The sequence below is a fragment of the Acomys minous genome, assembly GCF_964271855.1.
Source record: "Acomys minous genome assembly, chromosome: 5".
Classification (NCBI taxonomy): domain Eukaryota; kingdom Metazoa; phylum Chordata; class Mammalia; order Rodentia; family Muridae; genus Acomys; species Acomys minous.
This window is the reverse complement of record NC_140494.1, coordinates 92,773,402-92,799,172: the sequence shown is the minus strand read 5'-3', so window position 1 is coordinate 92,799,172 and position 25,771 is coordinate 92,773,402. Positions and strand designations below refer to the sequence as shown.

At 50.6% G+C, this 25,771-nt stretch overlaps 1 protein-coding gene across 3 annotated transcripts; it reads left to right on the top strand.

The window, feature by feature from the left end:
• The first annotated feature begins 551 nt into the window (after positions 1-551).
• Positions 552-25,771, top strand: ADAMTS15 (ADAM metallopeptidase with thrombospondin type 1 motif 15). 3 transcript variants are annotated; one of them, XM_084782211.1, is made up of 8 exons: positions 552-1,868; positions 11,808-11,940; positions 12,413-12,580; positions 12,791-13,074; positions 17,749-17,926; positions 19,288-19,469; positions 19,572-19,747; positions 22,008-25,771. In XM_084782211.1, the coding sequence occupies exons 1-8, from the start codon at positions 912-914 to the stop codon at positions 22,780-22,782; spliced, it is 2,853 nt and encodes a 950-aa protein (XP_084638337.1). In that variant the 5' UTR covers positions 552-911; the 3' UTR covers positions 22,783-25,771. The 3 variants fall into 3 exon arrangements, with proteins under 3 accessions (XP_084638337.1, XP_084638338.1, XP_084638339.1); XM_084782212.1 differs by lacking the exon at positions 552-1,868 and adding an exon at positions 2,769-3,862; XM_084782213.1 differs by lacking the exon at positions 552-1,868 and adding an exon at positions 3,918-4,340.

Genomic DNA, 25,771 nt, shown 5'->3' with positions numbered 1-25,771 from the left:
ATCCAAGCCGGACCTCTCAGGGCACCCTGGGTGGGTGGGCCTTGGTGGATCTGGGTTCAAGAAGGGCTGGCTGTGTGTGTTTCTTCCAGATTGTTCTCTCAATCCTAGGCCGTTTAAAGAGGCCTCCTTGGTTTGAGGTATTTTAGGAGACTTGATGGTTAAGCAGCAGGGTGGGAGCTGTTGCAACTGGAGGGAAGAGGTGGGCCTGGAAAAGGAGGTCAATACTGCCTTGGTTCCTGACTCCCGAGCCCAGCTGCTCTGAGAGGAAGGGCTAAGACTCAGGGAGCTCATAGCTGTCCACCCAGGCAGCAGTAACTGATGCATCTCAGCACTAGGGTACCTAGGGCAAAACCACGAATAGACTCCAGCGTTCGTTTCTTAGGTCAGCCCACGCCTCCTGCCTCAGCATAACGCCACTCCCTCCCCGCCAAGTGGCTCTTGCTCAGGAGGCGGGACCGGTTCTCCGGTGGCCCCTGGAGGCTCCAGGCCGCGAGCTCTGGGAGGGTGGGAGGGGAGTGAGGGGAGGGGCGCTGACTGGGCAGTCCAAAGAGAAGGGGGCCTTTAATAGGCTCGCCCAGAGCCTAGTTTGCTGCACCGCGAGCAGCTGCGGTTCGCGAAGCAACCGGCCACCTCGCGCCACTTCTCCAGGGCAAATTTTCGCCTGTGCACTTGACAGCGATCCGTACTAAAGCTCCTAGCGCGCGTTTTGCTTGGGAGGAACAGGTAGGAGGCGCGGGCTTCCCTGTGCACGCTCGCTGCTCTGGGAGGAGTCTCCCCGACTTGGTTGGCTGTCCTTTCTGGGAACTGCCCATTGTCCAGGGCGTTGGTGTTTGGGCTACAAGGGGACAGAGCTTGCCCTGGGAGCCGGGCTAGGTCCCATCCCAGAGCGCGGCTGTGCGCGGCCGGGCGCCATGCTTCTACTGGCCATCTCAATCCTGGCTCTCGCCTGGCGACCTGCGGGCAGCTCCGAGTCAGAGTGGGAGGTGGTCGTTCCAATCCGACGGGACCCGGACATCAATGGCCGCCACTACTACAGGAGGGGTACGGAGGACTCCGGGGATCAGGGTCTCATTTTTCAGATCACAGCTTTTCAGCAGGACTTTTACCTACACCTGACACCGGATGTCCAGTTCCTGGCTCCCGCCTTTGCTACGGAGTATCTAGGTGTCCCCCTCCAGAGGCTCACTGGCAGCTCCCTAGACCTGCGACGCTGCTTTTATTCCGGGTATGTGAACGCGGAGCCAGACTCCTTTGCTGCTGTGAGCCTGTGCGGGGGTCTCCGCGGAGCATTCGGCTACCGAGGCGCGGAGTATGTGATTAGCCCTCTGCCCAACGCCAGCGCGCCAGCGGCGCAGCGTCACAGCCAGGGCGCACACCTTCTCCAACGCCGGAGTGCTCCCGTAGGGCCTTCCGGAGACCCCACCTCTCGCTGCGGGGTGGCCTCGGGCTGGAACCCCGCCATCCTGAGGGCCCTGGACCCCTATAAGCCACGAAGGACGGGCGTGGGGGACAACCACAGCCGGCGCAGGTCTGGGCGCGCCAAGCGCTTCGTGTCCATACCACGGTACGTGGAGACACTGGTGGTGGCAGACGAGTCAATGGTCAAGTTTCATGGCGCTGACTTGGAACATTATCTGCTGACGCTGCTGGCCACGGCGGCGCGACTCTACCGCCACCCCAGCATCCTCAACCCCATCAACATCGTTGTGGTCAAGGTGTTACTTCTAGGAGACCGCGACACCGGGCCCAAGGTCACAGGGAACGCAGCCCTGACTCTGCGCAACTTCTGTGCCTGGCAGAAAAAGCTGAACAAAGTGAGCGACAAACACCCTGAGTACTGGGACACAGCCATCCTCTTCACCAGACAGGTGAGTTGATGTCACGTCTTTGGACTCAACCCCAGTTTCTTGGGGGCCATTGAGTTTAGATCTCCAAAGCCCCTTTGTGCCACCCAATGCCCCCTTTGAATTGGTTTCTTCCGAATTCTAGCGCTGGGTGTTCTAATTAGAGCCCTCTCCTGGATTCAGCAGAGCTCCACCTCCTGCACCTCTGTGCTTTTGGGAGGTTGGAGGAGAGCCTGCTTCTTTCGAAGGTGTTGTCCTGATGTAGCCAATCAGCGCCTTCTGGATCGGGCGCCAGAGGGCTGGAACCCTGGAAGTTGACGCCCCTGAGCTGCAGTTTGTCTTCAAGGCCGATAGGAGGTGCTATTAGGATGGTGTTGTAGATGGTGGGACTGTGGGTGGCTGTTTTGTTCTGACATCTCCTCGCAGGTTTATTTTTGCTGGATGTAGTACTGAGAGGTGATTCAAGGTCAGTGCTTGCTACATTTCTAGTGGGCAACAGGTCATCCTTTCGCTGTCATGGGTCTGGGGGTTCTGGGTTGAGATGGAGGGGGTCATTGCCATAGTTTGTGGGTTGCTGTGAAAGGCCAGACTTAAATATATACTCCACTGGTGATTCTCCCTACGTCCTCTTCTGTTGGGTCTCGTCCATACTATTCCGAGCATGCAATTTAGTAAGGCCACCTGTTCGGAACTGGAGCCATTTCACTTGGAGTCGAGCTGGGAAAACTGCTTTCCAGTGTTCTCTGACCCTTGTTAGTAGATGAAGACCCGATTGGCCAGCTGTATTCTAAGGAGCATGCCGACAACACCATTCACGTTCCAGTCCTAAGCCCCTCCCTCGAAGGCAGGGCTCCCCTCTGCCCTTGCTGTGCGAGGTGGTAGTGTAAGTATAGTCAAGAGCATTTGGACACTGCAGCTGCAGGGTTGGGAAGACACTAAGATAGGCCTGGAGAGATGGACCCGGATTCCGGAAGACAACCATGCCTTCCTCCTGTCTTCCTATCTCAAGAAGCCATTAACTTGTGAACATTCAGATCCCTAAGTGTTGACCTAAAAGTTGGGCACTGTGAAGATCTGGATTCCCAAAATTCTTTAGATACTGGAGGAAAAGAGTCATCCAAGTGCCCTGCTTTTCTCAGGTTTTGGTGTGTGTGTGTGTGTGTGTGAGACTTGAATGCCTGCAGCGCTTTTATTATTATTCTTATGATCACAGCCACAGCATTCTGGCCGCAGTACAGAATTCTTTGTTACCTCAATGGCTTCTCACTCTTTCGTTGTTTCTAAATGGCCACTTAGAGTTGGTCTGGCGCCCACGGGCTGGAGCTGGAGTCTTCCACAGTAACCCATTTGGCACAGCTAGTCCCTTCCTGCGCTGGAACGTCCTCCTTTCCCAGCTTCCTCTCCTCCTACCACCTGGCTTCTCTAGGGAGGTCTTTGGCCTGAGCCTTGTTTCCTTGAGCACACTCTTCCAACTGAGGTCCGCCGAGCGGCCGCAGCCCAGCCCTACCAGCGCTGCTGGAGTCACGGGGAAAACTGCAGAGGGGGCTTCAGCTTCTGCACCCAGAGCAACTCTGCAGTCACATTTGCTGGGAGGAAAAAGCAAAGGCCAAGAACAGGATGTCGTGATGGGTAAAGCAGCTGTTGTCCTATGCGCTTGCTACCTGAGATGCCCCTGTGGCAGTCACCCCCTGCCTCTAAAGTAGCAGACCTCACAGTCAAGTGAAGGCTGACTTTTGAAACCAGCCCTGAGAAGAAGAGCCACTGCTGGGGAAACAGGCCATGCCATCAGAAGAGATGCCTTTTTGAAGAGCAGTGGAGAGCAGCGTGACAGCTTCTGTTTCTCAGTGGTGGCCCCCAGGGGGCCCTGTCATCTGTGTATAGTGGGTACAAGCTGCATGGCCACTTGGCTCCGAAGCGCTGATGTGCATGATGTGACTGTTAGAAGCTGTTTTTCGCTTAGGCATTTCGAAGGTAAAGCTAGCGAGCAGGGAGCCCTGTTGCCAGGGCTGGTCATCAAGGTACGTGTGTCATGCCTGCTTAAAAAGCTCCTTCCCCACTTCCTTGCCAGCACAGATTTTTTGGGGGCCTGCTGTACTCTCAGAGTCTTAGGAACATCTCCTTCCCGAGGCACACCCCCTTTCCTCCCCAATTTCCCTGGGGAAGGTACAGTTTTGGATGAGAACACCGGCAAACAGCTGTTCTCTCTAGACCAAGACAAATGCGGTCTCCAGGTACCTTAGCTGTCCGGAAGAGAGAATACATTGATCACACAACAGCAAGTGTTTTGACAATTGGAAGAGTTTCTGTAAAGATTCAGAATAAGCTCATGGACAAAGAGAGTGCATCTGAGTTTGCAAAGCAGCCAGCCTTCAGGCTCATAACAGCAGGGTGAGGTCAGCCCAGGAACTGAGCGAGGAGCTGCTGGGAATCAGAGCCAGGGTCAATGCAGAGCACAATTTCTCTGGCTTCTCACTGCACTGGGCCTGCAGATGCCAGGTATTTACTGCTGTGACTTGGTAGGTCCTGATTTGCTGAGTCCTCCCTGTTTTTAGGCCCAGCGCCTCTCCTGTTTCTATAGTCCTTTGCGGTAAAAACTCACTCAGGCATTCTCTGAGCATCTATGACTTTCAGGCACCCTTCTGGCTGGAGCTGTACATGCTAAAAAGGTATGGCCCTGCACCCCATGCCCCAGAAATGGTCAGTGTGGCAAAGAGCTGTCAATCACAGCACAGTGTGTTAAGTGCTTCTCTGCTGTGAGGAGGGGTGTGTGTGTGTGTGTGTGTGTGTGTGTGTGTGTGTGTGTGTGTGTGTGTGTGTGTGTTTGTGTGGGTGTCTTCCCAGATGTCTGAGGCTGCTTTCTAAGAGATTGGGTGCCGAAAGGGTTCCTGGCCCAGAGCGGGGAGAGAAGTCTGTTTCTGTGTAGTAAATGACCTTCTCTCTTTCCACCATCTGCTTCACTATTTGTGACATTTCCTCTCTTGATATGACTTCATTTTCATTTTTATGACTTGCAGTTTATGTTTTTCTCATGCTTTCACTCACTTTATTTTTCTTTGCTTAGGGTCATTTCATGGCATCCTCCTTCCTTCCTTAACCTTTTCTGTCTTCTTCTTTTGGGATTATCCGGGTGGACTCAACTCTCTGAGATTTCCCCTCTCACAATCCCAAAGTTTGGCACTGATTTTGTGGTTTTGTTCCTGAGTAGTACCACATTTTGTGGGGAGGTGGTGTGTGTGTGTGTGTGTGTGTGTGTGTGTGTGTGTGTGTGAAAGTGAGTGTAGGTGCCCACAGAGGTTAGACATATAAGATCCCCCAGAAGCTGGAGTTATCGCTGGGTTTGAGCTCCTCAACTTGGGAGCTGGGAACTGAACTCAGGATCCTCTGCGAGAGCAATGTGTGCTCTGAACCGTTAGGCCATCTTTCCAGACCCTGTGTGTCGGGCGGGGAGTGGGATGTTTTCTACATTGTGCAGAGCAGAACCTTACAGGAAAAAAGAGCCTAATGTTCTCTATAAATGAAATACCTGCGACAGGGCAGTGCGCTGACTGTTCAGACTAAAAGCTGTGAAAAGTCAAATGATGACTCTTGTCTCATAGCCACCTCTCAACACGGGAAGAAGGAATTTTCATTCCATCAGGCTCCGTTTTGAAGTCAGACTTTGGGTGAGGTTAGGAGAGCCGGGATATTTGAAGGCGTGCCGTTGTCATTTCTTGGTCACAACATGGTAGTGCCACCACTGGTTTTGAAATGAGAACAGGGAGGCGGGGAAAGAGAGGAACGGTAGACTAGGGTTGTCCTGTGTCTCGCAGAGTGGATACTTCTTTGTTTATTCCTACTCCAAATAAAGTAAGCCTGATATTAATGGTGGATGACGGGGTGGGGGTGGGGAGAATCCTTCCTCTTATTTTTTTTTGTGATATCTTCCTATGCATTGGAGGCTAATTTGTGTGCGTGGGCTCATGGGGTCCTACTGCCTTGGCTTCAGCCTGTCCTTATTCTCTCCCTCTCTCCCTCTCTCCCTCCCTTCCTCTTCCCTTTCCTTCTTTCCTTTCTCCCTCCCCACCCCCTTGCCTTTAAAAAATATATATGTATACACATATATATTCTTACTGTACAGCTCAGGTTGGCCTCAAACTCCTCATCTTCTTGCCTCAGCCGCTGGGGTGATGGCTTCCTTTCACTCACCCTTTTTTATTAAAAATTTTTTAAAAAATTATTTTATTTTATATGTATAAGTGTTTTGCTATACATCTATATGTGCATCACATGTGAGCCTGGTACCTGCCTAAGTCAGAAGGCTTTGGGTCCTGTGGAACTGGAGTTGTGAGTGGTTGTGAGCCACCATGTGGGTGCTGGGAACTGAACCTAGGTCATCTACGAGAGCATCAAATGCACTTAACCATTGAGCCACTGCTGCAGCTCCATCCCTTCTTAGCAACCACTGGGCTGATTAGCAGAGGCAGTTTCTCCCACCTTCAGTGTTGCTCTCTACATTCCTTTGAACTCCACTGTGGTTGTTTGCTTCCCCTCACACCTCAATACTCTTCCCCCTGTGTCTTGATTCCTTGACTTGGACACATGGCACACTGGAAAGAGCCCTGTCTTGGAGTTGAGCCCGGCTGAGTTTGAATCTCAGCACTTGACTTCCGATCAGTGAGTCAGCTACTTGAACTCACCTCCCTCGCCTTTAGAAGGCATGATACTCAACTTGTGGGACCATTTTGAGGATGAGGGGCCCTAATCCCCTAGCACAGGCATCCAATGGTAGCAGCTATCATTTTTTGTTACCTGAGCAGTTACCTTGGCTATGTTTCTTGTTCTTGAGTAAGCACGTATGGATCCTTTGCCAAAATGTAAATTTGGGGTAGTCCTGATTTAAAGCATTTTGTCTCATTGCCCTTGCAAGTATATCATCCGTGCCTGATTACGACTCCTGTGTTTGTGTGGAGATTCTGGGTGCCGGCACGTGCCAGTCCCTTTAAGGCAGGCATCACATCATATCTTTGTAGCCCTCATAGGCCCATACATACATCTGGTGGTTCATCAAATGCATAGGAGGATTCCGGGGAAAGTGCAGGCTGTCTGAAGCTATTGGGTGCTTTGCCTCTGCCTGGGGACCATTAATCCCACTTTCAGGCTGTCAGCCTTCAGTGTTGGTTTCTTCTGGCATTTCTGCTTGGCTCTCTGCCACTAGGCTTTGCCCTAGAGAAAGGCAGGGCCCCACTGAGGAGCACATTAATCCACCTTGGAGTCAGTAGACAGGGTGCACAGCCGGGACAGGGTCAGTGTGTCAGTGCAGGTGTGGGGCGAGGAGCTAGCAGCTTGCTGAACCAGCATGGCGTCAGCAGATGCTGCTGTTAGCACTTAGTCCGGCCAGTTCCCTTTCCTTGGGATGCTCTTCACCCACGGTGACCAGCACTCTCTTGACCTGGTGGTCTAGGGTGGGTGATCTTTCCCTCTTGAGTATTTCTGAAACTCCATCTTGGAGTCGATGCACTCCAGAAGCAGTGAGGAATCCTGGCTAGAGTTCAGCCCAGGGCTACACTCCCTACCTTTCAACTCTACTCTGCCAAACTTGGGGCTCTCTGCAACCCTGGGCCAACTACATACTTTATGTCTGTCTCTTCTGTAAAAAAAAAAAAAAAAAAAAAAAAAAAAAAGGCTTAGTAACAGCATCTCTCTCAAAGGGAGATTCAGGGTAATCCAGGTAGAAGTCACGCTGCAGCGTCTGGAGAGCATGGCAACTCAGTGACTGCTGGCTGTCATTGTGTAGTTGATGCGTGCCCTATTTTGAAGTTCTGGTTTCTAGTGAGGTTCAGCCTGCCTGCGAGTGTTGGTTTCTGTTCTTCCTCAGTGCGACAACTCCTGCCCTTTGGACTCTTCTAGTGTCTTGCAGTAGCTGCGTTTTCTGCATCTGGAAGGATTTCTGTGATGGTGACCACACGTTTGTTAATAGTAACAGCAGCCCATCTCCTGGGCTTCACTGTTTACCTTTTTTTTTTCTTAGTTCATAAGCTCTGAATTGCTAGATTTCACTTCTGGTCAAGCAAAGCCATTATTAGAAATTATGAACAAATGGATTTGTCAACAACAACAACAACAACAACAACAGCAGCAACAACAACAACATGGTGATTCATGGCAAAGATTCAGGGGGGGAAATGAACCAGGGGCCTTGGTAATGTTTTCTGTTGGTGATCATGGTACCCTTCCTAGGAGGGTACAGTTTGGGGCAAAGAACACTTCTGGCTTGACCCTTGTGTCAAAAGCTATGACTTCAAGACCCTAAGCTTCACTTGATAGTATGTGGCCTTCCGTGTGTAACCTCAGCTCACCAGCAAAGTGAAAGGCTGCTTCTGAGGCTCTGTGACCATTCTGGATGCTAGAATGTGGTTCTCACGATGCACCTTGGCCCAGGAGCTTGGTTACATAAGAACAGACAGATTTTTTTTTCCCCTGCCACATTAAAAAAAAAATTGACATGCTTGATTTTTGTAAGTCCCCTTCCCTTTCCTCCTGTGCTGCTGGGAAACAGCGTCTCAGAACATGCATGTCCAGCAAAGGAGGCGAGGACAGGGTCTGTAAGGAAGGCGGTAAGTGAAGCATTTTGTCAACAGTTGTGTTGGGAGCAAGACTGGCAAAGAGGGATCTGGCCACCAGGAAGTTCCAGCCTCACTCACCTACAGCCCCAAACCTAACTAGGAAAAGTTAGGCAAGAAGGGCCCGGGAGGATTCAGGTCTTGGCTAAGATGATTCTTGGATCCTCTGAAATATCAGCTATGACAGTGAGAGTAATGGCAAATTCCCAGAAATGGGGAACCAGGTAGGGACTGGGCTAAAAGGTGCCTGTTCTCCCAGGCAGAAAGAAACAGGACAGTGCCTGCATCTTAGACACTGGCGCCCGAACTAAAGAGGCTAAAGCAATTCAAGTGGCTCCGAGTTCATTCAAGAAGGGTGGGGACATTCCTTGCCATAAATGAGCTACAACTGGGCCCTGAGCAAATGGCTGTGGGCGTTCAAAGCTTTACATTTCAGATTCGTCATTTGCTTCCTTTATTGGGTGAAAGGGGACAGAACCAAAGATTCTGGCGACTTGGGGGCTTCTGGCCCCCCCCCCCCCCCCGCTACCATTGCCCACAGGGACTTTTCTGTCCTTCTTTGTTCCTGTTGTTTAATGCTTGAAGCTGAGGTTTCTAGGTAGAAAGAGCAGGTTGCTCCTGGCCAGGGAGAGCCTGTTACAGTCGCTTGTCTGTAGGAGGGAGGATCCACTCTCTAAAGCGGAAAGATGCCTCGCTGCAGAGACCTCCCAGCTGCAGAGGCTGCTACAGACAAGTTAGGATCCCATGCCAGCTCTTGCTCTGCTCTGGTCACTTCTAAAGGGCAGCATGGGAAGGAACAGTCTAGGGATTGTGGGGACAGAGGAGCCCGCGTTTCCCTGTGAGTTATAGAGCAAACCCCAGGCGGCACATGAGAGGTTCCTTACGGTTCTCTCTAAACGTAGGTCATGCTGTGTGTTCCTGTCATAACCAACAGGGCCAGAAGGGGCTGAACACTTAGACTGGAGAATGAAGAAGAGGCGTAAGCTATTGGATAGCTCCAGTTCTAGCTGAGAACTGGCATTTCCCAGAGCAGCACTCTGAGGCACCGAGAGATGGCAGGGAACTTGGCCAACCACTTAGCACGGCGACCCAGATCTCTTGGTTCTTATTTCTGTGTCTCCCCCTGCCCCCCCACCCCCCCCCACCCCTCACCCCTTGCTTGAGGCCTGCCTGAGTGTGTGGGTGGCCTGGAAGCCACAGAATGTGCTTGTTCTATGGGCCTCACCTATAGGGAGGAAATCTGTAGATCACCTCCTCCACCAGCTGGGATCCTGGGCTTTAGTGTCCAGGGACCTATGGTGCTTTGGCCTAACCTCTTGTTCCATATTGTTTCTTCTGTATCTTCCGCCTTTCCTCGTGTCCCAAGCTTGTCTGTGATCTTTCGACAGTGGTTGTTTCTTAGGTTTTCAGATCTCTTGGGGGGTGGGGGGGGACTTCCTGGGAGATGAAGCCTTTGAAAAAGTGGAAGGTACCAGGATAAAAAAGAAAGGAAAAAAAAAAAAGAAAGAAAAAGAAAAAGAAAGAAAGGAAAGGAATGCATTTGAGGTCTCTTGTAAAGTTCCCAAAAGTGCAAAAGCTACCTCACTCACACAGGCGGTAGAACAAAGGTAGGGCATGCGTAGGGCATGTCACTGACTCTGGGCCATTGAGTTCAGGCTGGTCATCCTCTTTTTTTTTTTTTTTTTGGCCAGAAAAACTGTTAACTCATTAGGAGGTGTGACTATCACCTGCCTGTGGGAAGCCAAGTTTGACTGCTCGGGTGGTAAACTTCTGAGTACTTTGGATTAAATTCTGCTGATTCTCTCTGTACTATGACCACTTTCTTCCCATGCCTTCTGGCCCTACTAACCCTGGTTACTCCCACTTCCCCCAGGGTAGCATATGTAAGTGTGTGTGCGCACACACACACACGCACACACACACATACACACCACATGCATGCAGGTGTGTGCACACATGCAAATGCTCACAGGCAAACAGACAGACACAGACAGACAGACAGACAGACACACACACAGTTAAGAAAATTGAGTAGAGCTCTGCAGGCACGCTCACCTTCACCCCCTGGATTTCGCAGGAGAACATGAGAGCTTATTCTCAAGTGTTGCTGAGCCACCGGCTGTGTCATCTGAATCCCAGCCACACAGACCCTCAGATCATGGCTCTCCTGTGTGTCGTGAGCCTCCTCAAGCATCAGCTTCTTTGTCTGTGGGAGGGGATAACTGGTTGTTACTTCAGTGAACTGTAGTGATGGTTAGATGGGGCCACGCATGTGAAATGCATGTGTGGTGTTGGTACTTAGTGAACCATGACCAGGATTAACTATGACCACAGGCCTTAGTTTCCATCCATTGGAAAACAGATGTGATAATGTACCCGTCTCCTAAGTCTGTCGTGAGGACCAAATTTCCACATGTTTTAAAGACAACGACACAAGAGTATGTAAATGTGACTAATATAACATCCATCTCCTTCGGGTAACCGAGTTGCATGAGTACTTTATCTCATTTCCAATTTGTGTTGGTTCTCAGTGTTTCTACGTGTATCCATGGCCTATAATACTGAGTAAGGTCTTTGAGATTTCCATCTATGGAGCCCCATTGTTTTCACTTTAGCATCCCCTGGGAATACGTCCTAATACAGTGTGTTGCTGGGAGTACCTAGTTTCTGCATCATCAAGCTTCTAGATACAAAAAAAAAGGGGGGGGGGACCCTCCCACTTAGGTGATGATCTCTATGTTTTGTCCCTAGCAGCCCTGAGCCCATGTTCCCATTTAGCTTTGGTAGCTCAGTAAGCTGTGTGTCAACAGTGGTGCAGGCCCACCTCTTTCTGCTTCCTGTCAGCTCAAGGAAGCCAAGTTTCTGGCAGGGGTAGATCCTTGGCTGGCCAAGCTAGGGCTGGGAATCTGAACTTAATTCATAGTTGTCCAAAAGTCAGTCACTCAACAAAAATAGAGACTGCTCAGAGCTGTCTGTGGAAGGGGAGCTTGGTTGCTCTCTTCCCCAGCATGCCTCAGGGAGCTGTGATCAGAACCCCACCCTACTGTGGGATCCACTGTTTTTGTGACCTTCTCTCTATAAAACTGTGGCCCTTGTAGTTTAATTTTGTACCTCCTAATTTCCTCCCACAGGATTTCCCTGTGTGGGGTACACTCCTTTCAGTGAGCCGCAGAGCTTTCTTCTTGGGGCCACCTCCTTCAGCCTGGGTTGAGCCTATGAATAGTTCCACAAGCCTTTAGTAGGAAAAGTCATAACTGGTTGGCAGCTGCAAATACATGTCCATCGGGCGCCCTTCATTTTCTTTGGGCCCCTTCTGTGACTATCTCTAACCTGACTCCGATTTTGTGTCTCCTCTATCTGGCAGGACCTATGCGGGGCTACCACCTGTGACACCTTGGGCATGGCAGATGTGGGCACCATGTGTGATCCCAAGAGAAGCTGCTCTGTCATCGAGGATGACGGGCTTCCGTCAGCCTTCACCACCGCCCATGAGTTGGGTAAGGCTGGAGGGGAGGGAGGGAGGCTCACCGGCACCGACTCGGATTTGTGCTGGATGCTTCTGGGGGGAAAGGAAACATTTACTTTTGCTTTCTCATACTCTGGAGATACAGGAATCCTTTCTTGGGGCCAGCATCGATCTTGGCATTGGCTTTCTTTCTTTCTTTCTTTCTTTCTTTTTTTTTTCTGATTGCTGTAGTCCAGTTGACACTTGGGTACTTCAGGGAGAATAGGTTAAAGATGAGGCGGCACACTCCTGTCCTTACCTAGCTCACAGCCTGATGGAGGAGATAGGAGACACAAGCACATAGCCTGTAGGACATCTACAAAGCAGACAATGGATAGGTGCCAACAGCCAGCTTGGAAAGCAGCACAGGGCTTTCTTGCTTCTCCTGCCTCCTCCTGCAGCCCCTCTTGCCCGTTCTCAGATCTTTGCTCCTGAGTCCTGACTCACCTTGCTTCATCCCACAGGCCATGTGTTCAATATGCCTCATGACAACGTGAAGGTGTGTGAGGAGGTGTTTGGGAAGCTCAGGGCCAACCACATGATGTCTCCGACCCTCATCCAGATTGACCGTGCCAACCCCTGGTCAGCCTGTAGCGCTGCCATCATCACTGACTTTCTGGACAGCGGGCATGGTAAGCCAGGTGGCAGCGAGGGGTAGGGCTGAGTGGGGAGGGCTTTGGTGGCAGTGTTTACCACCCCCTGGAAGGTGATAAAGAATTGGGTTCTGACTTGGACTATTTTAGCTACCCCTAGGTTCACTTTCTCCCTCCCGTTTACACTGTAAGGCAGCCAGGCCTCAACTTCTCCAGCATGTCCCAACAAATGTCCTTGGGTCTATGCAGGTGACTGCCTCCTGGACCAGCCCAGCAAGCCCATCTCCTTACCTGAAGACCTGCCGGGCACAAGCTACAGTTTGAGCCAGCAGTGTGAGCTGGCCTTTGGGGTGGGCTCTAAGCCCTGCCCATATATGCAGTACTGTACAAAACTGTGGTGCACTGGCAAGGCCAAGGGGCAGATGGTGTGCCAGACCCGCCACTTCCCCTGGGCAGATGGCACCAGCTGTGGTGAGGGCAAATTCTGCCTCAAGGGCACCTGTGTGGAGAGACACAACCCAAACAAGTACCAGGTGAGTTCTTGTGTCAGAGAATGCTGGGAAATGGATGGGCCTGGGCCTCCCCTGCCTTGGTGTTTGATGGAAGCTTTTGTTCACTCTATGACGGTGCCACACTGCATTGTAGTGCCTCCATTTGTCTGTAGTCTCCTTTCTCTCTCTCTCTCTCTCTCTCTCTCTCTCTCTCTCTCTCTCTCGTGTGTGTGTGTGTGTGTGTGTGTGTGTGTGTGATATATGCTTATGTATGTGTACTATAGGCGTGTGTGATGTATGTGTCTATGTTGTTTGAGTGTATGATGTGTGTGTATGTGTGAGATGTATGAGTGTGCATGTGTGGAATGTCTATGTGTTTTTGTGTGAGATACATGGGTGTATGATGGATGCATATATGTGAATAGGAGACGTTTGTGTGTGTGATGCATGTATGCACATGTGTGTGAGATGCATGGGTGTATGATGTATGCATATATGTGAATAGGAGACATTTGTGTGTGTGATGCATGTATGCACATGTGCGTGAGATGCATGTGCATGCGTGTGTTACATACATATATGTGTGATGTAGGCCTGTGTGCTTGTTCAAGTGCATTTGCCAGAGATTTAGGTCAGGCTGCTTTCCTCGATTGATTTTTCACTTGAGTTTTTGAGAAAGGGTCCCTCACTGGATCTACAACTCCCTAGTGAGCCCTTGGGTCACACTTCTGTTCTGTAGTTCTGAGGTCACAGGCACCCACCACACCTAACTTTTGCATGGATGCTGGAAGTCTGAACCTCCGTCCTATACGTGCATAGCAAGCACTGTATCCACTGAGCTGGCCCACCCACCGCCCCCTGTTTTCTTTTTGACACTAAGACTGGAGAAACACTGCAGTGGGCCAGGTAAGGGTGTCAGGCTTTGCATCCATGAGACCAAGCCTTCAGTGAGACTGGAGATTCTCAGCTTTACTGTGTGGGGAGCAGCTCTGGGCATAGAGGGGAAAGTCTTAACATGAGAAGCTCATGCTCCAGCTCTGTCTTTTCATCAACCACTTCTGTATCCAGGGAGGTGGTTCACGCAGATGAACCAGGCCTGGGGATGACATGAAGGCAAGCCCTGGGCACACACTTCAGTACCCTGACACACCCTGGACTCAGCTACAGTTGTGCTTTTGTTGTTTTAGATGAAATAGAATTGAACAAAAGTTTCCCTCCCGATAAACCAGGTTAGCAATTAAGCTGGACCAACAGCGCTCCACCCCCCATCTTCTCTGAATGTAATTCAGAACTTATATTCTGTTGGCCTCGTGTTAGGGAAGCAAAGATCTCTGCACTCTTCCAGAAGGAACAGGAAGACCATTCTTGACCTTGGGGATGAGTGTCCCCTCTCTTACCCCTGTCCATGACTGGGAGAGGACACAGTACAGAGTTCAGGTGCAGAGTGACAACATTACAAGTACCCAATCCTTCCTTTGTCTGGAAGTGGAATGGAAACAGAACCACCTTCTTAAAAGCCTGCTCTGTGACCTGCGCCCACATACCAGGCCAAATTCATTGAGTTCAGGGGTTGAAGAACCAGTCGTGATGAGAGAACAAAATGTAACCCAGGCTTGCAGAGAGACCACGGTCTACTGTGAGTTGTCCTTAGAGTACGAGGCAGAGACGTGCCGTGCATCCTGGAAGAGCTGGGGGTGGGAGGTTAAGAATGGTCAGAGGGCAGCAAGGAGCCTTTGAGGAGGAGCCAGGAGGAGGAAAGCTTTGAGGGGCGGCAGGATACGGAGGGGCAGAGGTGGAGCAAGGCCAGTAGTGGTCTCAGTGAACGATGGTCGAAGCTGGCTCCTTCAACTGTGCATTTAGGTAGGCAGTAAGGAGGAAGGTTGTGGTTGGCTTCCCAGTCAAGTTTATGAGTTCAGACTGAAGGCTCTGAGGACAGGCGAATCATGAGCAGCTTCTCTTGGGAAGAGGACTCTAGAGGATGTTGGATATATGCCACGGTACACACTCGCTCCCATGTAATCTCAACTTCTTTTTCTGAATGACCACTTCACCACCCTGTGAGCTGAAATCTGTCCCTTCCTGGGGGACATTACTTTGATCAGGCAAAGCTCAGTGGATTATCCTGTCAGTGACTGCAGCCTTGAGTGATCCCTTCGACTTTCATGTTCATAGCATCCGTCTGACCATGGTGTCCTGTTGTCCCACTGATCTCCATTTAGTTGTCTGGATTCCACCTGTTCTTCAGGCTGGACCTACAGTCGCTCTTTCTCCAGTTCCTTCTCATATCCTCTCTTCCCCCTTGTTGTGCTGAGAGACACTGCAGTTCATTGCAAAAAGTAACCTTTGACCACCTCACCCCAGCTCTCTGTGTCATAGTATCTTAGATTAGTCAGCACTTTGGTTCCATCCAGTTTACTGTCCCCATGTGTGCCTGCATAGGTGACTGTGGCTGGGGTAAAATGTACAGTTGTGCTTACTGGTCTCAGTTGAAATGCAAAACACCTGGAAACTCATAATGCATGTGGTCCACCTTAGGTGCCATTCCTTGTGCACACTAGGTAAGCTGTGGATACCACTGAGCCACGGCTCCAGCCCTGAACTTCTTCTACGTTTAAGTGAGTCTTGGCAAGTCCTTTTGGACACCTGATAGACATTTTAAACATGGCAGCTACAGAACTGGGCTCCTCACCACATCCCCTAAACCTGCCTTGGCAACCGTACCTTCCACTTGTTTATGCCAAAACCCATTTTCTCATACACTTAACATCTGATATGTCAGCAGTTCCCATTGACCCTCTCTTCAAACTTGACTCAGAACCTCATTTCTCACTACTTCCTTGCTGTCAAACCGTTCCAGGCCACATTCCCTCTTCCCCGGAATTTGGCAACCGCTCGGCATCTGCTCTCTGTGTTTCTGATCTTCTTGCAGGCTGTCGTGAACAGAGCAGCCAGCAGGATCCTTTTAACATAGGAGTTAGGCTATGCCACTTTTCTGCTTGCACTCTACGGGGCCTTTATTACCAGCTTGGTAGGAGACAGCTTGGTCTCTGCCTCCATGCGTGGCTTCTAGCCTCCTGCCCACTCTGCTGTGATGACACTGGGCCCTCAGCATAGGGCGCATCCTTTCTTAGCCATGTCCCTTGCTCCCTCTGCTTGGAATGCTCTTCCCATAATACCTACCTGGTCGCACCCATTCTTCTCTGAGGCAGGCACATGTCTGAGAACCCAGAAGCCTCTTATACAGAGCAAGCAGTCTACCTCACGAAGGCTCCTGCTGCCACTACTGCCACCCACTTTTAGCCCCATGAGATACACCCAAACTGCAGCTTGCTTTTATGTCCCCACCACTGGGATGTAGTGGCCTTTAGGGCAGGGACTTGCTGCACCTAGTGGCAGGTGTGTCGTAGGAAGTCAGCAAATATTGAATGAATGAATGAATGGTAGGGGCAGAAGGAAGGTTTTTGTACAAATAGATGGGAAAATTCTATCAAATAGGCCTTGTCTTAAGAGCTGCAGGGACAGCTGCTGAATTCTGAAGAGAAGCTGAGATGAGAAGGTCTGGGCACAGTCACTTGCTCCTTAGATCGTCACTTCTGAGTTTAGAGAGAGCACCTCAGTTGGGAGTTATCCGTATGCCCGCTCCAGAGGAGCTCAGATCGGAGAACAGACACAGAGACGGCTCTCAGAACACAAAGGATGGAGTGTTTGCACTTCGCGCAAGCAGTTTCTGCATAGGTCCATGTAGTTTATCCCTCTGTGGATGCTCTGTGAGTGACGGCTGCATTCCCAGGCTGTACAGCTCAGCCGCTTCTCTGTTTCCAAGTGAACAAGTGTTCAGGGTATGAGAAGCCAGTCTACTACCATCCTACGAACAACACAGTGGAGATTATAAATCTTCTCTCGTCCTAAATGAACAAATGGCAACAGCAGCAGCAAACTCACTGTGTAATCTATCCCAAAGCTGGTCAGAGGCTTAGGACTGCTTCATTCTCTCTAACACAAATTCTCTCAGCACAGATATTAGCATTGCTAGTGCTGGTGATGCCTTGAACTTTCTCGTAGGCAGCACCCATGGAGGTCCAAATCAGTTTGGTTTGGTGAAAAGTCAGGATGGTAGAACATTTACACACCAAAGTGTTCAAACCACCCACGGCAGCACTGCGTGTTGGCCTGCCTGGCTGTCGGCTGCACCTGCCCAAGGTTTGGAGGCTACTAGAGTTACTCTAACTGCACATAGGAAAGAATTTGAAATCCCTCATGGAGTCAGGCCAGGGGCTTTCATCCATGCCACCCAATTTAAATGTGCCATTGAACCTCAGGTCTAAGTATTTCGTGCAGGTGAAGTGTGAAACCCAAGGAAGCTTGGCCATCAGCTAAGCTCAGTCCTGTAGAGCAGGCAGAGGTCCGTGTGAAACTCAGTGTCCTGGCCTCACAGCCTGAGATGCCTCTCTCAGAACTCTAATTAGTAACTAGGAGCAGTTGGTGTTTGCTGATGAATCAGTTTAAGTGTTGGGTGGGTCTTGCACATACAGGATGCTTTTCTTTCTTTCTTTCTTTCTTTCTTTCTTTCTTTCTTTCTCTCATATCAGGATACAAAGTAGACTTCATTCTAGTGAGGCGGGCTGGGAACAGATAGGCTTTATTGGGCACTGCTGCAGGTGAGGGGCTGGGTGTGGCACCTGGGCTTGCTGGAGTGTAACCTGCTCTTCCACACAGGTGGACGGCTCGTGGGCCAAGTGGGAGCCTTACGGCCCCTGCTCGCGCACCTGCGGTGGGGGCGTGCAGCTGGCCCGGAGGCAGTGCAGCAACCCCACCCCTGCCAACGGTGGAAAGTACTGCGAGGGAGTGAGAGTGAAGTACAGATCTTGCAACTTGGAGCCCTGCCCTACCTCAGGTGAGACCCAGGGCGGCAGTAGCCTGGGCCTCTGGGCCGTGTGCCTGGAGGTCACTCTTGGTCACAAATCTTGCAGTTAAGATGCCAATCCCTAGGAAAGAGCCTGGAACGAGAGGAGTGCAGACTCCACTTGGCACCTTTCCTTTAGCCATTCACCTTCTGCAAGAGTATTTTCTTCTTGGTGCTGAGACTGGGAGACTAGCTGGCACGAGGCCTGGGCCTTTAGAAGTCTTCATAGTTTATTACTGACAAGCCCACTTTTAAAATAGGAATCTAGGGTCCATGATCCTGGTCGGGAAAAATTTACATTTACATTTTCATTTTCTTTCTTTCATTTTTTAAAAAGTAATTTATTTATTTTCATTTTTGTACATTGGTCTTTTGACTGCATGTACATTTGCGTGAGGGTGTCAGATCCGCTGAAACAGGAGTTACAGACAGTTGTGAGCTGCCATGTGGGTGCTGGGAATTGAACCTGGGTCCTTTGGAAGAGCAGCCAGTGCTCTTAACTGCTGAGCCATCTCTCCAGCTTTCTACATTTTAATTTTTCAATGATGCTTCTACCTAAAACTTAGTCTCCCCTAGAATTAGAAATTTAGTCCTTTTTTTTTTTTTTTGAGACAGGGTCTCACTGTGTGTCCTTGGCTGTCCTTGAACTCACAAAGATCTAGAGAGCTCTGAGATGAAAGGTGTGCACTACCATGCCCAGCTCAGCACTTTTAAATTAACCTTTCCATAGAAAACTCAACATGTCTCTCACTTAGGCAACAAAGGACCATGGCAGTATAAATACCTGTGACTTTGTTATCAATTGAAACCATGAATAATTTTACATACTACTTCAGTTGAAGATTTCTCAAAATGCCAGCACGTTTATCCTTACCTCAAAATCACAGCAGTTATTTGAATGATCATTGAGCACTGGTTTTTAATGCATTACAAAGAGCACGTGAATTATGTACTCAGAAGTATGTCTCAGAGTGTATCAATAGTTGTCTAATCAATGTAATTTGTATTCCTGTAAATGATGTAATTTGTGCAAAGCATCTAACAATGCAATGAGAAGATTTAATAGACTGCTGAAGGGTTTCATCATCCAAAAAATATGTTCAGGACGCCTGTTATGGGGGGAGGGGTGTTGAGATTACCGGAGAAGCTGGCACATTGCTTATGGGATGTCTTACTCTGTACTGTGTCTTTTGGTTCCACACCACTTAATCTTTGGAGGTGTAAGTGACTATCACTCTGTCATGGAGGCAGAGGGGCTTTTAGAGCTGGGCACCTCTGGGAGGGATACTGTCTTTTGTACCTTCTGTGGCATTTCCTCTTTAGCTTCCTTTATGTGCTTCCTCCCTGCCCAGCCTCTGGCAAGAGCTTCCGGGAGGAGCAATGTGAGGCTTTCAATGGCTACAACCACAGCACCAACCGGCTCACCTTAGCTGTGGCCTGGGTACCCAAGTACTCGGGCGTGTCGCCACGTGACAAATGCAAGCTCATCTGCCGAGCCAACGGCACTGGCTACTTCTACGTGTTAGCGCCTAAGGTGAGTGTGCGCAGGGACGAGAGCCAGGGGCCGGGACTAGTCTTCAGAAACATCTCATCACCGAGCCGTCTTTCTCCTCTTCTTTTTCTGGGGATGCTGCAGGTGGTGGATGGTACCCTGTGCACTCCTGACTCCACCTCGGTCTGCGTCCAAGGCAAGTGCATCAAGGCTGGCTGTGACGGGAACCTGGGCTCCAAGAAGAAATTTGACAAATGCGGGGTGTGTGGTGGAGACAATAAGAGCTGCAAGAGGGTGACAGGAATCTTCACCAAGCCTATGTAAGTTCTGGGCCCTGAAGAGCATGGGCAAAGGCAAATGGCAAAGGCGGTAGTGGTGGTGGTGCTGGAGGTGGAATTACTCCTAGGCATTAGAAGCTTGGCTTGGAGTGTTGTGAGTGTTAGAATGGGCGTACTATCACTGTCCAGGCCACTCCTGCTCTTTCGGGCTGATAATCCATCCGTGTACTTGTGTATTCATCCATTTGGCCAGCAATCAGAGATGAATGCCAGGATGAATGCATGAAGACACACTTCAACAGGAGATGAGATTCAGGGAGATGGAACTGCTGTTAGGATCTGCCTAGCATTCTAGAACTGGACCGTGCTGGCTAGCTTTATGTCAGCTTGACTCAAGTTAGAGTTATTAGAGAGGAGGGAACCTCAGCCTAGAAAACGCCCCCATAAGATCAGGCTGTAGGCACTCAGTAGGGTGTTTTCCTTATTAGCAATTGATGGAGCAGAGCCCAGCCCGCTGTGGGCGGTGCCAGGCTTGGACTGATGGTCCTGGGTTCTAAGAAATCAAGCTAAGCAAGCCAGTGAGCAGCACTCCTGCGTGGCCTCTGCATCAGTTCCTGCTCCAGGGTCCTGCCATGTTTGAGTTCCTATCCTGACTGTGCTGTGGAAGCTTAAGCCAAATAAACCCTGACCTCCTGAACTTTTGGTCAGGGTGTTTCATCACAGCTATGGTAAGCCTGAGACAAGAACTGACCTGTTTTCACACCTCAGTCCTCTGCTTTCTGCATGACCTTGGACAAGTGATTTATTCTTCAGACATCCAGACTTCTATTGTAGATGAAGTTCTTATGCAATCTCATGAGGAGTAAGGGATTTTTAAAAACGTTAGTATAATGCCTGGTGCATAATAAATGCTCTGTACATATTCACGAGGGAAAAGAGGTGGCATGTGACAGCAACCGTGCTCTTGTGGGACTCAAGGCTCTGGCCCTGGGGACTGCATTGAGAGGAGTAGAGCCTCCACTTCCTGGGAAATGTGCCCTATAATTAGCTTCTTTCAGTCCAAACTCCAGTGTCTGCAACTCACCAACTGCTGCTTTCTGAGGGCGGCCACACCCTCCTTTGGAAGTCCCAACCTCTGTTCTGGAAGGAGCGGGGTGAGCAGAGTACTGAAGATCTCAGTGGGGAGCTAGATTAGCCTAAAACTTCTTGGGCCCGAGTGGTGAAGTTCGAAGGACCTGATGGTCTTCTTGGAGCTGGACTGTCCCCTCTGGACATGACATCCTCTCCTGAGCCCCTACGGGTGATGCGCGGGGAGGTCCCCCAGCTCCTTTTCGCAGAGCTCCGTTGTTGCAGAGGATCTTTTTGAAGCTGCCTTTCTGAAGGACAGGGGAGCAGGGTGGTTACAAGAGGAGTCAGAGGAACTGGGTGGAGCTTGAGAAACCCTCACCCTGTGCAAATGAGGATGCTGGAACCCACATCACCTAGATGACGTACCTAAAGGGAACTAGTATCAGAGTCAAGGCCTAATCCCTGACCCTGACTCCAAGGTCATTACTCTGATAACCAACCTCGGACTTGGGCACTGTACACTTACATCCTTTTGGCCCTCCTCCTGATAGCAGATGCCTAGTGAGTCCTCTGTTTCAGGTGTATATGCTCAGTGATTTATATTCTGTGGGCTTCTTCAGCCCCTCCCCCAACAGTTCTGTGGTGTGCGTGATTATGAGCTCTATTTTTGTTTTGCTTTTCTTGTTTGTTTTTTTGGTTGGTTTTTTTTTTTTTTTTTTTTTTTTTTTTTGGTTTTTCAAGACAGGGTTTCTCTGTGTAGCCTTGGCTGTCCTGGACTTTCTTTGTAGACCAGGCTGGCTTCAAACCCATAGAGATCTGCCCGTCTCTGCCTCTAGGATTACAGGCCTGACCACGACCGGTTTGTGAGCTCTATTTTTAATGGGTGAGGAAACTGACTTAGAGACGCTGAGACTTATCCAAGACCAACCACGAGACAAGCAGGAGTGGCTTTTCTTAAGCTTTGGGTTTTTTTTATTATACTTTGGACTCATTCAAAAGACAAATTTACAGAAGGACGGACAGATCACGAGGTCCTATAGCCTAGGCATTCAGCTTAACTCAGGTCCAGCTTTCAGCCTTCTGCCTCGTTGAGCCTTGGATGGTATTGGTTAAGCAGCCCTGCCCTCTGCCGCTGTTTTCGTGGTGTATCCCAAATGCAGTCAGTTATTACTTTGAAGGGGGATAAAGGGCATTAGCTCAAGCATCTGTATAACGTACAATCTCTTTACTCCAGGCACGGCTACAATTTCGTAGTAGCCATCCCGGCAGGCGCCTCCAGCATTGACATCCGCCAGCGTGGCTACAAGGGGCTCATTGGGGATGACAACTACCTGGCCCTGAAGAACAGCCAAGGGAAATACTTACTCAACGGGCACTTTGTGGTGTCGGCTGTAGAGCGGGATCTGGTGGTAAAGGGCAGCGTGCTACGATACAGTGGTACTGGCACTGCAGTGGAGAGCCTGCAGGCTTCTCGACCCATCCAGGAGCCACTGACCGTAGAGGTCCTGTCAGTGGGGAAGATGACGCCGCCCCGTGTGCGCTACTCCTTCTATCTGCCCAAAGAGCCTCGGGAGGACAAGTCCTCTCCCCTCAAGGACCCCCGGGGTGCCCCAGTGCTGCGCAACAGTGTTCTCAGCCTTTCCAACCAAGTAGAGCAGCCAGACAGCGGGCCTCCTGCACGCTGGGTGGCAGGCAGCTGGGGGCCTTGCTCCGTGAGCTGTGGCAGTGGCTTGCAGAAGCGAGCAGTGGACTGCCCGGGCTCCCCGGAGCAGCCGGGAACCTCTGCTTGTGATGTAGCCCATCGGCCAGTGGAGAAGCGAGCCTGTGGGGAGCCCTGCCCAACCTGGGAGCTCGGCAACTGGTCGCCGTGTTCCAAGAGCTGTGGCCGTGGATTTAAGAGGCGTCCGCTCAAGTGTGTGGGCCACGGAGGCAGGCTGCTGGCTCGGGACCAGTGTGACCTACGGCGCAAGCCCCAAGAATTAGACTTCTGTGTCTTGAGACCCTGTTGAGGGGGTACTGTTTCTTCCACCCCCTTATTCTCCACCCGCTGTTGTGCCGGTGCTGCGGTCAGCTGGAGCAGAGGACAGCGGCCAGGGGCCGGTGTCCCAGTGTCACGCACATCCAGAAAAAGGACCATAGGTCTTGGGCGAGAGGTTCCTTCCTCCTTGGACTGGGCAGGGGGAAGCTAACTAATGCAGTCTACCTCATGCCCTGCTCCTCGGGCCCAGTTGTGGGGAGAGGCTTCAAAGATGGGTGCTGAGCAGACGGTGCTGAAGCTCAGCTTCCGAGGAACCTGGAAGTTGGGTGCCTTCCAGGCAGAACTTCAGGGACCTTGGCCCCATAACGGAGGCCACAGGCTGCTGGAAGAGCCATGGCCTGCCGTTTGGCGCCCTCAGGCGATCCCTGGAGCTCCGAGCTATCCCTGAACAAGGCGGGGTTCCCACGGTGCTTTCAGCTTTCTTTTCTTTTGACTGACGTGGACCTAAGAGTAAAGATTGTTCAGGGGTTACTGGAAGCTAAAGGGCCAATGAGATGACTGAGTTTATTAGGGTGCAAACATGCAATGAGCTTGGGCTAATTTAGGTGCAATTTCCCTGTTTGTGAAGAAATGGATACATACAGGGAGTTCCATGTTCCCGCTTTTCTTCCATCCTGGCCTTCCTTGAAAAACCAGCACCTTGTAACCTGGATGGCCAGGGCATTAGACCAGTTGCAGAAGCACAGATGTGGCCCCTGGTACTTTGAAGGCAGCCGCAGGGACCTATTCTTGGTCGAGAGAGAGAGAGAGAGAGAGAGAGAGAGAGAGAGAGAGAGAGAGAGAGAGAGAGAGAGAGAGAGAGAGAGAGAGGAACTATTTGCAAACGGAGGAGATGACTTGGTGGCTGAAGCAGGGAACACCAAAATTCTAGAGGGTTTCCGCTCTCACTGGGGCTAGGATGGGTGGGTGTTGAGCTGCAGGATCTGCCTTGGAAGAATGGCACCCTGGGGCGGGAGAAAAATAGTTCTGATGCTTTTGCCATCTTGAGAGGATTGTGAAAGTGGGGCCGACGATGAAGACAGTGCGCTGCCCCGGGGGACTTCCAAAGTGACCATGGCTCTGGACCCACTAAGAGGGGAGTGTGTGTGCCTGGGAGGGTGAGATGCTGAGCACCCACATGCTCCCCCTGGCAGCCCACACTGTCTCCTATGGGCGTTCATCATTACATCTCCCGCTCTCTGGTAGGTAAATTGGGGTCATTGTTTGCTACCTCAGACCATGCTCTCCAGCACAGAAGTAACCTGGTGCTTCCACCATACTCAGACATCATCTTCCTGCTGGATCCGCTCAGCCATAGAGATGAGTATGTGCATGGCTTCCCTCCCTCCCACAAGCCTGGCTATCTGCCGGGGCTCTAAATATGAAGACAGGGTGAGGTAGAGTGTCTTCTCCTTCAGGTTCCTTGGAATCACGTCTTAGGAAACAATAAGAACCAGTGCCCTGACCTAGGGACACTTGGAAGCCACCGGTAGGAACTACTGGAGGACCCGTCTGCCGTTCTTATATAGACATGACAGTGAACTAGAAATCCAGGTGTTTCTTATAAGCAGGGTATTTCTTGAACACCTGGGATGCTCCAGCGTATCCAGGACATCTTCAAAGAATAGGCAGTGCACCTAGGACTTCAGTGGTGGACTTGATGGTGACAAGACCATAGCCCTTGTCTCCACTGAGGCGGCTGGAGGTGGTCTGTGTTTGTAGTAGTCAAAATCCACATACTGGCCAGTGGCCAGTTTAACCTCTAGGGAAGTGGCTCTCAACTTTCTTAGTGCTGAGACCCTTTAATACAATACAATTCCTCATGTTGCAGTGACACCCCCCTCCCCAACCATAACATTATTTTCATTGTTACTTCATAACTGTAATTTCACTACTGTTATGAATCTTGTTGTAAATATCTGTGCTTCCCGATGGTGTTAGGTGACCCTTGTGAAAGGGTCATTTGACTCCCAAAGGGGCCGTGACCCACAGGTTGAGAACCGCTGCTCCATGGTATTATTTTAACCCTGGTCTATCTCTAGGCTGGAGAGCTTGGACAGAGCTCCTACAGGGGGCGAAAGGGCCTGCAACCCTCTGAGGCTGGGCTGCGGTCGCCCATGAAGAACTGCATAAGGGAGAAGCAATAAGTCCTTCAGAGCTGTAGAGACAAAAGGACCCCAGGGCCTGAGGCTGAAGGGGAGCCTTGCTAGCTGGTGAGAGTGTGGTGCCCTGTGCCTAGAGCGTCCTGTCCCTATGGGTAGAGGGGGTGCTGGGCTGTGGGGAAAGGGGAGAGGCAGGGACAGGTGGGAAGTGAGGTGCCCTCATTGAGGCAACCGGTCATTTAAAGGAGGGATCGCCACTCCTGTTCCTGACACATGCCAGGTGTCCACACTCTTTTCTGTCAGTCGTTTCATTTTTGTTTTTTGTTTTTGTTTTTTTTTTAAACTTCTTTTTAAAAGAAGTATGACGAAGACAACATGGGAAGTTTGTCTTGCCTTTGAACACTTTCTGTCAACCCATGCTGAGCAGAGATGAGGTCAAGGCACAGGCTTCTTAGGATGGAACAGAAAGTCCAAGCAATGTCTCATGCCTATGGAGAAGAACATTCTGGGCCCCCAGGAACTTCTCCATTGGCAATATGGACCAGTGAGGCTTTGGCTTCAGGATCCCCTTAGTCTCCTTTGTCTATTGTGTGCACTGATTGGAGGATTTAGACCCAAACACCCTCTTATGGACCTCATCGTGTTGGGAAGGGGTTTGGAAAGGAGCCCAGATTGGAAGTCAGCTCCTGGAGACTCTAGACACGGATGTTGCTAGAGGCCCCTCCCCTCTGGGCTTGCTTCTTTTGCATTCTGGGTACTGCAGAAGGATGAAAGTGTCTGGGGAACTGGCCGAGCGTGTATACTGTGTATACATGGGAGCTGGCTGCTGAGGTGACAGCGACCTACTCCTAATAAAGTTGGATGTATTTAAAACATGCA

Excerpts from the sequence above, each read along its gene's own strand:
- ADAMTS15 (XM_084782211.1), top strand. The coding sequence starts at position 912 with ATGCTTCTACTGGCCATCTCAATCCTGGCTCTCGCCTGGCGACCTGCG. Across the intron at positions 19,470-19,571 it reads TCTACGTGTTAGCGCCTAAG|GTGGTGGATGGTACCCTGTG; the intron begins GTGAGTGTGCGC and ends GGGATGCTGCAG. Across the intron at positions 19,748-22,007 it reads GGAATCTTCACCAAGCCTAT|GCACGGCTACAATTTCGTAG; the intron begins GTAAGTTCTGGG and ends TCTTTACTCCAG.